Raw genomic sequence first — 15,583 nt, forward strand, 5'->3', positions numbered from 1 at the left:
GCAAATAATCTAAGAAGCTGGACTATTTGAAGAAGAATGGGGCATCAGGATTGGAGGAAGACTCATTAACAACCTGCGTTAGCAGATGAAACAACCTTGCTTGCTGAAAGTGAAGGGAGCTTGAAGCACTTGCTGATGAAGATCAAAGACCACAGCCTTCAGTATGGATTACACCTCAGCATAAAGAAGACAAAAATCTTCACAACTGGACCAATAAGTAACATCACGATAAGTGGAGGGAACATTGACGTTGTCAAGGATTTCATTTTACTTGGATCCATAATCAACACCCATGGAAGCAGCAGTTAAGAAATCAAAACGACTCATTGCACTGGGCTGATCTTCTGCAAAAGACCTCTTTAAAATGTTGAAAAGCAAAGATGTCACCCTGAAGACTAAGGTGCACCTATTTTCAATTGCATCATATGTGAGCGAAAGCTGGACAATGAATAAGGAAGACTGGAGAAGAGTTGATGCTTTCGTATTATGGTGTTGGCGAAGAATTATGAATATACCATGGACTGCCAAAAGAACGAACAAATCTCTCTTGGAAGAAGTACAACCAGAATGCTCCTTAGAAGCAAGACTTCATCTTATATACTTTGGACGTGTTGTCAGGATGGATGAGCTCCTGGAGGAGGACATCATACTTGGTAAAGTAGAGGGTCATCGAAAAAGAGGAAGACCCTAAAGAAATAGACTGACACAGTGGCTGCAACAATGGGCTCAAGCATAACAACAATTGTGAGCATGGCGCAGGACTGGGCAGTGTTTTGTTCTGTGGTACATAGGGTTGCTATGAGTCAGAACCGACTCGACGACAGAACGGTATAGCCTCCTGGAGAACATTGTCTTAGCCCTGAAAGGTATTGCCACTTAGCTGGTGCCACAACTGAGTCTTCAAAAGGCTATTCTACAATTGTTTCAAGCCAGATGCTTCAGAATGATGGGGGACATGGTAAGACCAGTGAATTCATGACCATGGGCCATTGCCACACTTCATTTGCTGTGAAGTATGTTACTCGATCCAAGGTAATGCTGTGTGGAAAACCATGATGATGGATAAGGCATTCTGTAAGCCTAAAGATAGCAGTTTTGGCAGAAACATAGCATGGAGAGAAGGAAAATCCATATCTAGAGTAAGTATCTATACCATTAAGAATAAAATGCTTCTCTTTCCATGATGAATCCAGTCCAATGTAATCAACTTGCCATCAGGTTGCTAGCTGATCACCCTGAGGTATGGTGCCATATCAGGGACTCAGTGTTAGCCTTTGCTGCTGGCAGATTGGGTACTCAGCAGTGGCTGTGGCCAAGTTGTCCTTAATGAGTGGCAGTCCATATTGCTAACCGCCTGCTTAATCTCTATCTCTACCACTGTGGTCACTTTGCTAATGAGCCCATTAGGCAATGACAGTAGGGGCTGGGGAAAGAGATTAAATGGTACCCACAGAACATGTCATCCTATTCACTGAATTATTAAAATCCACTTCTGCTGTGGTCACCCTTTGGTTAGCATTCACATGAGACACAAATATCTTCACACCTTTGCTCATTCAGAGAAGTCTATTCATGTACGACTTCCCCAGACATCTTTGTCACCAATTTTCCTATCACGTTTCTTCCAAGTCCAAGCCATTGGCCATGGTTCATGAATTGATACACAATTGTACCTCTGGCCATTTCTCCTTCTAAGCAAAATGAACAACTGTTCAAAGTTCTGCCCACTGGGAAGATTTTTGTATTTCAGGGATGCCAGATCACCCAGAAACATCTGTAAACCAAGCCTAAGTTTTATTTTTTCAGTCAAATGATTTTAGAACTCCCTATGAGGCCATCTGTGCAGGTTGGGAGAGAGAGAGGAACGTAGCCGGAGTAGGAGTCATGGGTATTTGGGCCATTTCCTCATGTTACTTACCTGTGCCTTTAGGGTCTGCTCAAGCCTAATCTCCTATATGTCACTCCAATTGCTAGTGGAGTTTTGATGTGCATTCCCACATTTATGACTTGTTGAGTTAGACAACACCAGTGCATGATGGGTAGCTCAGGTCACATGGCAGCTTGGTGGTCCTTGGCTAAATAATCAGTCTCTATGAAGGCCTAGTAACGTACCAAAAACTGTTTCTCAAAAGACATTACTCAGAGAATGAGAGGGATTTGCTCTAAAATTCAAAGGAAATACGATGTGATTTACTTATGTGGGCCTGCCAAAGACTCCAAACGTCTATCTGCCACTGACGCTTCAAGCTCCATTGGATATGTTGGATCATATTGTCCAAATATCACAGTAGTTTGCATGGCAGCCTATACCAATTAAAGAGCCTTCTTTTGTTCTAGACTCTATTCGAAACTATCAGCTTCTCAGGTCACTCAGTAAATGGACTGGAGTAGCACACCCAAGCAAGGAATATGTTACTTCCGTAATCCCACTAGGCATTGTGCCCCTTTGTGCTGGTTGTAGGAGGGGCCATATGCAACAGCATATCCTTCACTTACAAATGATGCCTCAACATGCCCCATACTACTGCATCCTTAGACATTTTACTGAGATACCATTGAACTCCTAGAAATTTTACTGAGATACCGTTGAACTAGAAATTTTACTGAGATGCCATAATGAGATACCACTATACAACTACTAGAACGTGTAAAAATGAAAAATATTTACAACTTCAGATATTGGAGAGGATATAGCAACCAGAACTCTTACTCATTGCTGTATGAACGTAAAATGGTACAACCACACTGGTAAACAATTTGACAGTTTCTTAAACAAACACCTACCATAGCAATTATACTCCTCGAGATTTATTGAAGAGAACTTTATAGATATGTATACACACATACACATACAAAAAGAATATTGAATATACCATCGACTACCAGAAGAATCAACGAATCTGTCTTGGAAGAACTACAGCCAGAATAGAATGTTCCTTAAAAGTGAGAATGGAGAGACTTTATCTCATGTACTTTGGACATGTTATCAGGAGGGACCAGACCCTGGAGAAGGACATCATGTTTGGTAAAGTAGAGGAAGACCTTCAATGAGATGAGTTGACATGGTGGGTGCAACAATGGCATCAAACATAGCAATGACTGTGAGGATGTCACAGGACCAGGCTCTATTCCACTCTGTTTTACATACAGTCACTATGAATTGGACCCAACTTGATGGCACCTAGCAACAACAAGAGTAAAAAGACTTGCAGAAGAATGTTCAGAGCAACTTTATTCGTAACAGCCCTGTCTTAATTATCTAGTGCTGCCATAACAGAAATACCACAAGTGGATGGCTTTAACAAAGGGAAATTTATTTTCTCACAGTCTAGTAGATTACAAGTCCAAATTCAGGGGGTCGGCCCCAGGGGAAGGCTTTCTCTCTCTGTCAGCTCTGGAGGAAGAGTCCTTGTCCTCAAACTTCCCCTGGCCAAGGAGCTTCTCAGGCGCAGGGACCTTGGATCCAAAGGATGCGCTCTGCTCCTGGTGCTGCTCTCTTGGTGGTACGAGGTCTCCAACTGTCTGCTTGCTTCCCTTTCCTTTTATCTCTTGAGAGATAAAACGTGGTGCAGGCCACACCCTAGGGAAACTCCCTTTACCTTGGATCAGGGAGGTGACCTGAGTAAGAGTGGTGTTACAATCCCACCCTAATCTTCTCAACATAAAATTACAATCACAAAATGGAGGACAACCACACAGTACTGGAAATCATGGCCTCACCAAGTTGATATATATTTTTGGGGGAGATGCAATTCAATCCATGACAAGCCCCACTGAGGTTTCCATTAACTTCATTCAAATAATTTGATCTTTTTCTGGTTCCTATGAGTCGCTATGAGTCGGAATCGACTCGATGGCATTGGGTTTTTTTTTTTTTTCTGGTTCCTGACAGATAACCTCTAGAATCTTGGGATTTCTCCAGTTATTGAAGTATCTTTCTTATCGAAGAGAACTCCAGACCCGACAAGTTATGCTAAAGAGGTGACTCAGGTGGTACCTAGACAGGCTAGAAAGACCACCACGTGATAGCAGCCAACTTTACGGAGGTAGGGCATGAATCAATCAATCATGCATACTAACTGAGGTCCCAAAATTGATGCTGGACTTGGCAGCTCCAGTGACTGCCTAATTGGTGAAAGATGTCAATACACTTGGGAGAATAGTGAGTCCCTTTTTGGGACATGGAAGCTCCGAGTTGAGAACCCTCCCAGACCTCACCCTATGCATCTCTTTATTTGTATCTTTTTCTTGTAATACAACTGTAATACAAGTATAACGCTTTCCATGAGTTCTATGAGTTGTTCTAGCAAATTATGGAATCTGAGTTAGGAGAAACTAAGTCAGAAGCGAAGGGACTTGGGAATCCTGAGCTTATGGCTGGTATTCTGAAGGGGTAAAGGGAACCCCTGAATTTGTACATAGCAGGTCAGAAAAGATGGGGGGGCCACTGGGGACTCCCAAGCTTGCAGCTGGCATCTAAAATCTTGGGCAGACTTGGAAGTCTGGAGAACAGTGCCCTATAACTTGTGAGGTCTGACCTAAATCCAGGTGGTTAGGGTCCGAGGAGGAAATGCTGCATGTGTAGCTGGTATCAGAACAAAAGTGGAATGGAGGGGAACAGAACTGATAAAAAAATTGACCTGAGATTAATTTGATTTTTCTAAACAGCCTCAAGCTGGAAAAAACCAGAAAGTACATGAACATGGAAGAATGGATAAAAATGGTGGTGTATTCAGGCAAAAGTCCTTTGCAGAGCATGAAGTACCATATAAAGGTGTGGAATCATGTTATTTTATGAAAAGCAAAAAAACAACCACTACCCCAAAATAAATCTCCCATTGGTCTGCTGTGGGACCTAAAATAGCTGTCATTTTAGTTACCCCTTTGATTTAAGGCACCGAGTCTCAAGAACGTCCCTGTTAACTTATAAAGAAATCCTATGAAATAATACATTAAATAATTATCATAATATTTAAGGGAGCCAGCTCCAGCTGTGATAGGTCACAGTGGAAAGCATTTATTATTGGCAACAATAAAAAGAAGCAATGGAAAGCAATAAGAAACACTACTGACGCGTGCAACAACTGAGTAGGAACAAACCTCACAAATACGCTGAGTGAGAGAAGTCAGACAGGTACAAGGAAAGCTCATACTCTATGATTTTGTGTAATGAAATCCAAGCATAGGCACAAATAAGAAAGGGCACAAGGGAACATTCTGGAGTGATGGCAATGCTCTGTGTCTTCAGAATGTTGTGGGTTATACTAATACATGAATTTTTCAGAGCTGATTTAAAGAGACACTTTTCACTGTATTTAAATTATACTTAAATTTTAAAAATCACCTAAATGCTATTGTGCTTGTTTTAAAGTAGTTCTTACACCTTATGGATGTATGTGGAAGTATTTACAGATGAAAAGATGCTTGTAGTATCTGGGATTTACTTACAAATAGAGGGAGCTTTGTGACAACATGTGTAGGCGTATAAATGTGGAAGTTGTGTGGTATTCACATGAGGGTCCTTTAGTCTACTCTACTTTTGTATATGTTTGAACATTTTCCGTAATAATAAATTGAAAAGAACAGAATCTTTTGGGTTCATTTTCTCATTTACCAAAGAGTCATCGGGGAACAGAAGCAGAAAATAATTGTTTAAGGTTTAACCAGTTCCCAGGTTCAACCTTCTTTCTCTGATCCCAAGGAAACAAATTATGAGCTACTGTTTTTGGAAAGCCTGCTTTAAAAAAAAGATAAAACAATAGTGCAAGGAGGTATTTAAGCAATAAATATTTATGACCTCAGTTTCACTCTCTACTTTTTTCTACTGAATATATATATGTAGACACATAAAAAAATTTTTTTTAAATGTATATGTATGTATGTATACCCATTGGGACCGTGTAGGAAAGAGGAGAACTGCCCCTTAGGGTTTCCAAGGAGCGGCTGGTGGATTTGCACTGTCCACCTATATATATATATCCTCGAAAACATCTTTAATAAATAAAACAAATAAACAAACAAAAAGCCATACAGCAAAGACTTGTTTTTTCCTTCAAGCTGTGAAATCATTCTCCTAATCCAGGCAAAAGAAAGCAAAGGCCTTCTGCTAGAGGGAGGAGCTTGATTCTCTATTCTGGTCCGATCCAGGAACATCTGTTTCCTCCCAAGCTCTGAAAGAGGTGAAAATGTGTTAAGCGATGCAAAAAAAAAAAAAAAAAAAGACGTTTTGAAACTCGAGCACGTGCGTTCGTGTGTGTGTGTGTCTGACTGTCTGTCGGTCCGTCTGTCTGTCCAGAGGGGGCTAGGGGAGGTTCAGTGTCAACTTCGAGGGCAGAGTGAATCTGAAGTTAGAAAGATGAGTTGAGTGCTTCTGAGTCTCGGTCTTACAAGCAGCCGAAGGGAAATTGGAATCATCGTTCAGGGGGAAAAACCAGACTGGATTTGTCTCCTTCATCCAGGTGCTTGGTGGTCTGGAAAGTAAATTCCATTTAGAGAGCGAAAAACCTTAGACTGACTGCTTGTTTTCGACGGCTGGGGAATATTTATTCCACAGATGGGGAAAAAAACCGGCGTCTGGCATCCTCTGATTGGTGGAAAAGAAAATGGTGACAGTGGGGTGGGAAGAGGATTTGTCGAGCTTCCTCCTGCCTCATCAACCTGTAACTCTTCCTTACTAGTCTCCTCTCCACCTGCAGGACATTTTCGGACTCATCCGAGGTTAGGATGGAGGATATTTGAACAAAATCGACCTCTGACTTTGTATTCTGCGACCGTTTACCAAATTTAAGCGATCGGAGAGAAATGTGCTCTTGTCGGTACGTATATGAGCACCATCCTAATCTATCTGAGTCCTTCAGCAGCTCCTCGAGAGATTGCTTCTGGCTCCCAGGGGTTGGCGCTGACTAGGGGTCCTCACGAAGAACCAGAGCGAAAGGAGGAGACAAGGAAAGAGAGGCTGTGGGAAAGCAGGAGAGACATCAGCCAAAGCCTAACCGCTCACGCTCGCCACAGGACTCCCCCGTGACCCTGAACTTGAGGTGACACGCCGAACATTCCACCTTCCTGCCTCCAGGACCAGGCGGGAGACTGGAGTTGGAAAGACACCCCCTTCCGTCCCTCCACCCTCCATCCAGGAAAACGAGCGAAGCGCACGAGGCAAGGAAAGCAGAGGGCGCCTGGAGTGGGGCGGGGAGAGGCGCTGACAAATCAGCTGAGGGGGCGGTGAGCGCAGAAGAAGGAGGAAGAAGAGCAGGAGGAGCAAGACCACGACGACCTGAAGGGGGCCGGAGAGAGGGGGCGAGCGACCGTGAAAGGCGAGGCGGGACAGTGAGGTGTGTGCTGTCTTTAGAGCGGACCTCGGGACCCAGCCCCGCCTTAGCATCCTTCTCCAGCTCTCGCCGCCTTCCCTTCCGACCTTGTCTTTCTCTTGGATCCTCTTGTGCGGGGGACGGGGAGTGGTAATTTGACGACAGGTTCGCGGGTTCGCCTCCCACGTCCCCAGCCTCTCGTCGCCAGGTTGTGCTGACAGCAGCCTCCTTTGGGGGACCCTCCCTCTCCTGGAGCTGCTCCGCCCTTCCTGGGCACTTCTCTCCTCCCAGTTCTCATTTCAATAACATTTGCTTAAATTTAAAAAGAGGGGGAGGAAACAGAGTTTCGGAGGAGCAGAGGGGCTCAGGTAAGTACCTGTGGAGCTAAAGGGGCAAGGAGCTTTGGAAATCTTGGAGAAAATCTGGTGGGAGATGAGGACGCCTGGGGGTGGAGGGCGGGGGGGTTGCTGCTGCGGTCAGGACAGGCTGTGCCAAGTCTCTTGGCGGTGGTTATTTGTGCTTTTGGTGAGCTGGAGGAAAGTAAGTGGATTTGGCTTTCCACCTGATTCCCATATTCTCCTTACCCACCCCAAAGGCTGAGAGATCAGGCTGATTCTCCGGATACGCTTTTCCTTTGGGAAAGGCGAGAATGCTCAATGGACGGATGAATTTCCAACTTTTATTACTCCCTTACCTAAATCCTCCACTCCACCCTCTCTGTTTTCCCTGTAATGTAAGCAAGCTGCATTTTGCAAAAAAAAATTAAACGGAAGTGCCAGAAGAACAAGTCGACATGTGTTAAAGGGTTAACAGGTGCAGGCCCAGCCTTCACCACTGGACACGGGGTCCCCTGGCCGGTTAGGGCGGAGAACTGCCCCTCGGGTGGCGCTAATCTGGAGACCACCAGCCGGTGTGAACAGCGCCTGCACTGGATAGATAGCAGAGAGTGGGGTGGATGGTCCAGTGGATTAGGAGGGCTGGAAGCCTGCTTCTGTCCAGAGGTACAGCCACACCCGGTGTGGGGGGTGGGTAGTTCTCTTCCCGCCTCTTTCCACCAAGATCAAGCTTTCAGTCCTATTCTGGGATTCATTTCTAGGATGCCTCTGAATGCACACCTACAACTCCTTTTCTTTTCTTTTCTTGTGGTTTTCTTCTAAACATGCATCTAACTTAAACTGTCACGAGTTGGATCCTAGGAAGTTGGAAGAGGGGTCCATCCTTTCATGCTACTCCACTTGCAAAATGCAGTAGAAACAGTCCTGATGATCCATCCTAATCCATGTTAGGCAGCCAGACTTTTACTGGCAAGGTGGATGAGGGACGCTAAATTTTTAAAGCAAAATCTAAAGAAGTGTTGTTTTGTTCAGCCATCGGAATGAGGATACACTTAAAAGTTTGTGTCTCACACTTTTGGGATTTCTACTGATTTCTCAGTGGTTTTTACCTTGGGTGCTTTTAATTTTGTTTTGTTTTACCAAAAAGTTCTCATTCAAAGTGTATTTTGTGTTCTCCAGGGTGGTGTAAAGGAATTCATTAGCCATGGATGTATTCATGAAAGGACTTTCAAAGGCCAAGGAAGGAGTAGTGGCTGCTGCTGAAAAGACCAAACAGGGTGTGGCAGAAGCAGCAGGAAAGACAAAAGAGGGTGTTCTCTACGTAGGTAGGTAAACCCCGACTGTCATTTTAATATTTATCCATGACTGATGGGTTAGGATGGTTGATGCTCTAAATGCTGTTTTTTTGCTTGATTCATCTTTGCATCATCACTTGCAAAGAGAATGCACTGAGTCACAGGTATGTGTGGGTAGGGGAATGTGTGCATTTCGGCTAATAGTACAAAATGAAGATAACCTTTTGTTTTTCCTGATTATTCAATTTTATAATAATATTTAGGATTTTTTAGTTCCTTTTTTTTTTTTAAATAAGTGCCTCCCTGCATTAAAAAAAAACAAACCTGTCGCTGTTGATTCAGTACTGACTCATGGTGACCCATGTGTATAAGTGACTGTACTTCAGATGAAGTTTTTAAAATTCAGAGACTTATAAAAAATAATCAAGAATATTCTTAGGAATCAAAATCATTCATAGGTCTTTGATTTCTTTTATCATCATAATGTTTCCTAATTTTTTATGTATTCTGATTTTAAATAAGATTTAGATATTGGATCCCTGGTTGCAGAATGGTTAGGTGTTCGGCTATTAACCAAAAAAGTCGGCAGTTCAAATCTACCAGCAGCTCCTTGGAAACCCTATGCGGCAGTTCTACTCTGTCCTATAGGGTTCCTATGAGTCAGAATCGACTCAATGGCAATGGGTTTCGTTCAGTTTTGGTCTGTGATGTATAAAAAAAGACGTACTGTGGCCCTAAAATGGAAAGGACAGATTAGTCTTCGGTGGAGTTACGTATTGTAGCCATCTGGTAGGCTGAGAAAGTGGTTGAGAACTACTGCTAATATCTCTGCAACGTCTATATAATACATTTCTCAAACGGCACATACTAAATAATGAGATTGATGCTTACCACTTCTACTCGTTCCTAAATTCCCACCTTGGAATATATACAGAAGTCTTGATCTTTTTTCCTTATTTATATCTAGAACTGTGTTAGGTTGGGTGTTATTTTACAAACCACTTCAAATTCTTTGGGGAAGGCGCTGTGATATAACAGGAATAGATACACACACACACACTCCCACACTCAGCCACTCTGCTCATTCTTTTTGTTCTCTTTCTCCTTTTCTCCTTTTAACTCTTCCACATTATCTGGGAGCAGCTATAGTAGCAGTAACCATGGGGTGAGTAGTAAGGTGGAGGATAACTATACTGGATGGCATAGATGACACTGGTGCTATCCTGTGTCTGGAGGGAGAAAGAAAGCTACGCTGTTTATGCAGTGTAGATTAGCAGGAAAAAAATTATACTTGGAATGATTTTTATGAATGCCTTTCATCAAAATTTACATCAGATTATTATTTTTCATTGTTCATAAACTCCTTTTTATGTAGAGTTGATCTTACCACAAATCTTCTATTAAATTACTTTCTCTACCTTAAAAGATATTTTCAGAAAAATCATTGAAATAAAGAATGTTATAAAGCAGATAAACTTGATGAATTAATGTCAAGTTTGTTGTGAAATATGAGTTATATTTCTTTAGGTGGAATTTGGAATACTGAATTAACGACATGTGCTTTATTATATCTTTGTTATCTGTTCTAACTTTTCCAAGTTGTGTAAGTACATGCTTGTAACTGTTCTTTGACTTAAGTTACTTTATAACTTTGTAACCTTAAAGATTTTTTTAAGGTGCTAATATTAACTCCATGGAGCCCTGGTGGCACAATGGTTAAGAGCTTGGCAGCTAACCAAAAAGTCAACAGTTCAAATCCACCAGCCGCTCCTTGGAAACAGTTCAAATCCACCAGCCGCTCCTTGGGGCAATTCTACTCTGTCCTACCAGGTTGCTATGAGTTGGAATTGACCTGAAGGCAACAGGTTTATTTTGGTTTTATTAACTTCATTAATTTGTAGCTAGTGTAAAAACTATCAAATATTAGCTTAATAATTGCACTTTTCCAGATGATAAACAAATTTCATCATCTGCAACAATTTTTGTTTTTATTGTGAATTTTGAGTTTGGGTAAATAAAATGATTCTTTTTCTCAGAGATTAATTCTGTTATTTGCTCTGAGATGACCATATAAAATTCTAATTTGTGTATGCGTCATGTATTTTTAAATCATGTTCAATGTCTATCAATGTTTAACAGTAAGTTCTATAAATTATTTATTAATTATGTTCTGAAGTCTAATTGAAAGTTGAACTCATACGCAGGAGGTCAGGTAAACAATGACCATGTGAAGACACAATGGTATAGAGCCGGGACTGGCAAGTTTTTGTCCCTCAATTACTCAGCTCTGCTGTTGTTGAGAGCAGCCATAGGCAATAACAAGCATCACTCTGTGTCCCAATAAAACTTTATGTACAAAAAGAGGTGGTGATTCAGATTTGGTCCATAGGCTATAGTTTGCTTACTTCTGGTGTAGTGGAAGGAGCCTGGGCTTGATGGCAGACAAACCTGACTTGTAGTCCAGGCTCCATCACTTATTATCTGTGGGATATTGGGAAAGTTATTTAACATCTCTGAGCATCATTTTCCTCATTAGTAAAAATATGCTTGAAAAAAATTGCAATCGCCTTATAGAGTTTGTGAAAATGTCATAATAGAGCAGAACATGTAAGCATTGAACACACTTTCATAAATATGAGACATTATTATCAAAGAAACTCTCCAACAGAATAATTTCTTTGCCAACATGTTTTCTTTTTGTCCTTTATACTTTATTACAAGGACTATTATCAACAACCAATTTGAAAGATTGGAAGTAACTTAAGAAATTTATCCAATTTCACTTATGACTGAAGAAGTTTGGCAGACTGTCTTCATAAACCCCTAAGAAACATAACCTCATCCCTTTATAATAGTATCTTACACTTTTGGTAATCTCTTTTAACTATTGAAGAACTTCTGTAACAATCAGTGTAATTTTTATGATTTCTTCTCCCTTTGTACACAAATTTTCAATCAATATACTTCAATTTGATATGCTTCAGTTGGAAAGCAATTTTAAATCTTATGTAATATCAAGTATTATAAGAGTAAAGGCAACAAAGTGAAGATCTTCAAAACTCTTCCCAATGCTATTCTCAACAAGCATCAATGGTCAGGTTTGGACTGAAATTAAACTGTCAAGTCACAATGTGTTTTACCTTCACCAAGTTGACCTGGCTTTGAGAATGGCAGCATAGCGTGCACAACAGCGTATAGCTGAGTTCTCTCAACTCCCAGGCATTACTTCTGATGTTTCTAGTCTGCATCCTTGTGAGGTCATGAGAGAGAGACAAGATAAGATGTTTTAAATTTCAGCATACTGAATAGATACTGGTTTTACTATTCTTAATTTCCCTGTATATTTAAAAAGAAGAGTTTTGAATGTTTTGAGAGAAGGTTTTAAAGATTGTGAAATAATTGTAATTTTTATCGTTGATTAATCATAATTTTTTTTCTTGATTATTAAGATCTCATTTCACAGTTTCAACTTCTGTGGTCATTTCACAGTCATATACTACTGTGCAAAGTGGACATTGCTTATATTAGGTATAGATATAGATAGATATGGAGTCCCTGAGTGGCACAAATGATTAAGTGCTCTACTACCAACCAAAAGGTTGTTGGTTCAAACCACCCAGAGGTTCCTTGGAAGACAGGCCTGGAAATCTATTTCCGAAAGACCACAGCCTTGAAAACCCTATAGAGCAGTTATACTTTGCACACATAGGGTCTCCAGAGTCAGAATAGACTCGAAAACAACTAACGATGACAATATAGCTACATGCACACATACACACACACATTTATACACAATACATGTGCACACACACCCACATACATACATTACACCATCCCGTATTCTTTAACATATTTAATAATTGCACAATTTTGTTTATATGACATTTATAATTTAGAGATTTGTCCTGTGTTTCAAACTGCAAATCCCTTTATAAACAACATTATATGTGAAGAATAATAGTTAACGTTTACTAAATATTTACTGTTCTAAGACCTTTCTGTGTATTATTTTCTTTAATCTTTGAATTGACACCATGATGTGCATTTGATTGTTATATGATGAAGATTTAAACCCAGACAATCTGAATCCAGACCCCACATTCTTAACTACAAAGCTATTGTTTATGTTTTATTTTTATTTGAGGTTCTTAAAAAAGAGAAGAAAACAATAAAAACAGTAGCCTTTAGTTGATTCCGACTCATGGCAGCTCATGTGTATTGGAGTAGAACTTCACTCCGTAGAGTTTTCAGTGGTTGATTTTTCAGAAATAAATTGCCAGGCTTTTCTTCTGAGATTCCTCTGATTGAGCTCAAACCTCCAACCTTTCGGTTAGCAGCTGAGTGCTTACTGTTTGTACCACTCGGGGACTTGCTATATTACAATGGGAAGTTCTTAAATATATTTAAACTCTTTTATTAAATGTAGAAGCTTTCATTGGCAGTTTTATAAGATTTAAGTTTAAATATGATGCATGTAAATTTCTCTTAATGCCAAATTGTATCTATTTTTATAAAAATACTCAATGAACATTTTCAATATAATCCTGCATATTTATTTCCATTATCTTATTGTCTAGATCATAGATTTGTATTTTTAAATTAAAAAAAAAAAAAAGGAACTAGAAACTAACCCAGATAAATTTTTCTTAAAATTTGATCCAGGAATTACTGCACTAATTTGAACACTTACTAAAACAAACAAACCCTTTTCTGTAGAGTGGATTCCAACTCATAACCACCCTATTAGACAGAGTAGAACTGCCTCATAGGGTCTCCAAGGAGCAGCTGGTGGATTCAAACTACCGACCTTTTGGTTAGCAGCCAAGCTCTTAACCACTCTACCACCAGGGCTCATTTGAACACTAGGATTCTTAAAAATGTAAATATCTGTACTTCATACTTACTGAATATTAGGGGCTGTGGGTCAATAATAAACATTTTTAACTATCACTCGTACCTAATTGATTGTGCTACAGTTTATATTTTAAAAACCTCTTTCTTAGTGATTATTTAATTAATCTTATGAATTAATTTTACTGGTAAGAAAGCTGAGACACCCCCCTTACACTTTTTTCTTTGTTTTAAAAAGTGTTTACAGTTATTTCTAGAATAGTCAGTAAGGGTTTTTAAAACTTAGTGCGTTTTTATACTGAACTAGGAGATTGGTAACAATTTTAATATCTACTTTCTACTTTTTAATTCCCCGTTTCCTTATATTTTTCTATTTCCTTATAGATCTATATTAATTGAGTTGTAGGGTAGTTTTCAAATGAATCTCTAATCTGTTGTTATTTTTTCCAAAATTATTTTAATTAAAAAACTGGTCTGAATTATACTGAAGGATCCAACATTAGGGGTATTATGAATTAAAATTGTTAACAAACTTAGTCTTAATAATACATATATTAATAAGTTATTTTTATAAAAGCTTAGTAATGGTCAAGGTTTGAGGGAAATTCCTATCTTGTCTCTTTTTGAAGCTAGTATTGGAAAACCTGAATAATAAAATACTACCTTCTTTCTAAATATATGTATAGTTTTGTGTAAAGAATGTGGGCTGAAGGTAGGACAGACCCCAGTTTGAATATGCTTGTAGCCTGTTATTACCTGTGTGTCTTTAGGCGAGTTACCTAGCTTTAATTTTCAATTTATTCATATAAAAAACAGGTATAAAAACCAAACTCATTGCCGTTGAGTCGATTCTGACTCACAGCGACCCTATAAGACAGAGTTACAAGTTTCTTAGAAGTGGCTGGTGGCTTCGAACTGCCAACCGTTTTTGGTTAGCAGCCAAACTCTTAACCGCTGCGCGTAGTAGACCTATACTCAGTTGATGTTATGAACATTAAATGATGTAGATATAAAGTGCCTCTCACATAGTAACTGTCCAGCCGATGCCAATGCCGTCTTTCCTTCCCTCTCTATTTGCATTTCATGGGTTAACTAATCCCTCTGTTGTGCTTCAGTAAATCCTCTACAGTTTGAATCCAAAATCATCTTCCCACCCAGTCCCGGTGTTATCACACCTTTTTTTTTTTTTCCTTTATAAACTGATATATGAAGTGGGAAGCAAGGGGATAAAAAGTCATCGTGTGCTAAAATTTTAATTGGAGAGACCCTCCTGTTTGCTTTCTGCTTTTTGTGGTAGTGATTACTGAATTTTCTGGCTTTAGGTTTTGTGCCCCGTAAGAATATCATCACATAAGGCTGCCGAAGATTGAGATTTTTTGATGAGTGGTATTTAAAACCAATTAACATTAATATAAGGACAGTTTGAAATTTGTAGTTTGAAATAAAATTTGTTTGTTCTTTTAGGCTCCAAAACCAAGGAAGGCGTGGTTCATGGTGTGACAACAGGTAAGCTCCACGGGGCTTATATCCAGGGATGATATTAAAGGTATTAATAACCAGTGTGGCCCAGCAGTGTTTATTCGGAATATAATCGTAAACAACTACTGTGTCTGTAGAAGCATTCTAATGGTAAGTCAGCTTGGTTTAACCTTAATTATTTTTATTTATTAAGTATTTTGAAGTAGGTCATTATTATAAATATATAATACACAATATATTTAACTTCCAAGAATAACGACTTTGAATTGACCAGCTGTGCTTTAAGTTATAACGGCTGGTATTAGAGTATTTCAAC

The 15,583-nt window shown here is 39.7% G+C and overlaps 1 protein-coding gene across 3 annotated transcripts in view; it reads left to right on the forward strand.

Moving 5' to 3' along the window:
- The first annotated feature begins 7,244 nt into the window (after window positions 1–7,244).
- Window positions 7,245–15,583, forward strand: part of SNCA (synuclein alpha) — a 150,976-nt gene continuing 142,637 nt past the window's right edge. The window contains exons 1-3 of one of the 3 annotated variants that reach the window (XM_049885725.1): window positions 7,245–7,331; window positions 8,822–8,967; window positions 15,253–15,294. In XM_049885725.1, coding sequence (XP_049741682.1) covers window positions 8,847–8,967; window positions 15,253–15,294 — 163 coding nt within the window. In that variant the 5' untranslated portion in view covers window positions 7,245–7,331; window positions 8,822–8,846. Of the gene's footprint in view, window positions 7,332–7,358; window positions 7,676–8,821; window positions 8,968–15,252; window positions 15,295–15,583 lie in introns of those variants that run through there. The other 2 variants (XM_049885726.1, XM_049885724.1) reach the window with 2 other exon arrangements.

The sequence above is a fragment of the Elephas maximus genome, chromosome 5 (assembly GCF_024166365.1).
Source record: "Elephas maximus indicus isolate mEleMax1 chromosome 5, mEleMax1 primary haplotype, whole genome shotgun sequence".
NCBI lineage: Eukaryota > Metazoa > Chordata > Mammalia > Proboscidea > Elephantidae > Elephas > Elephas maximus.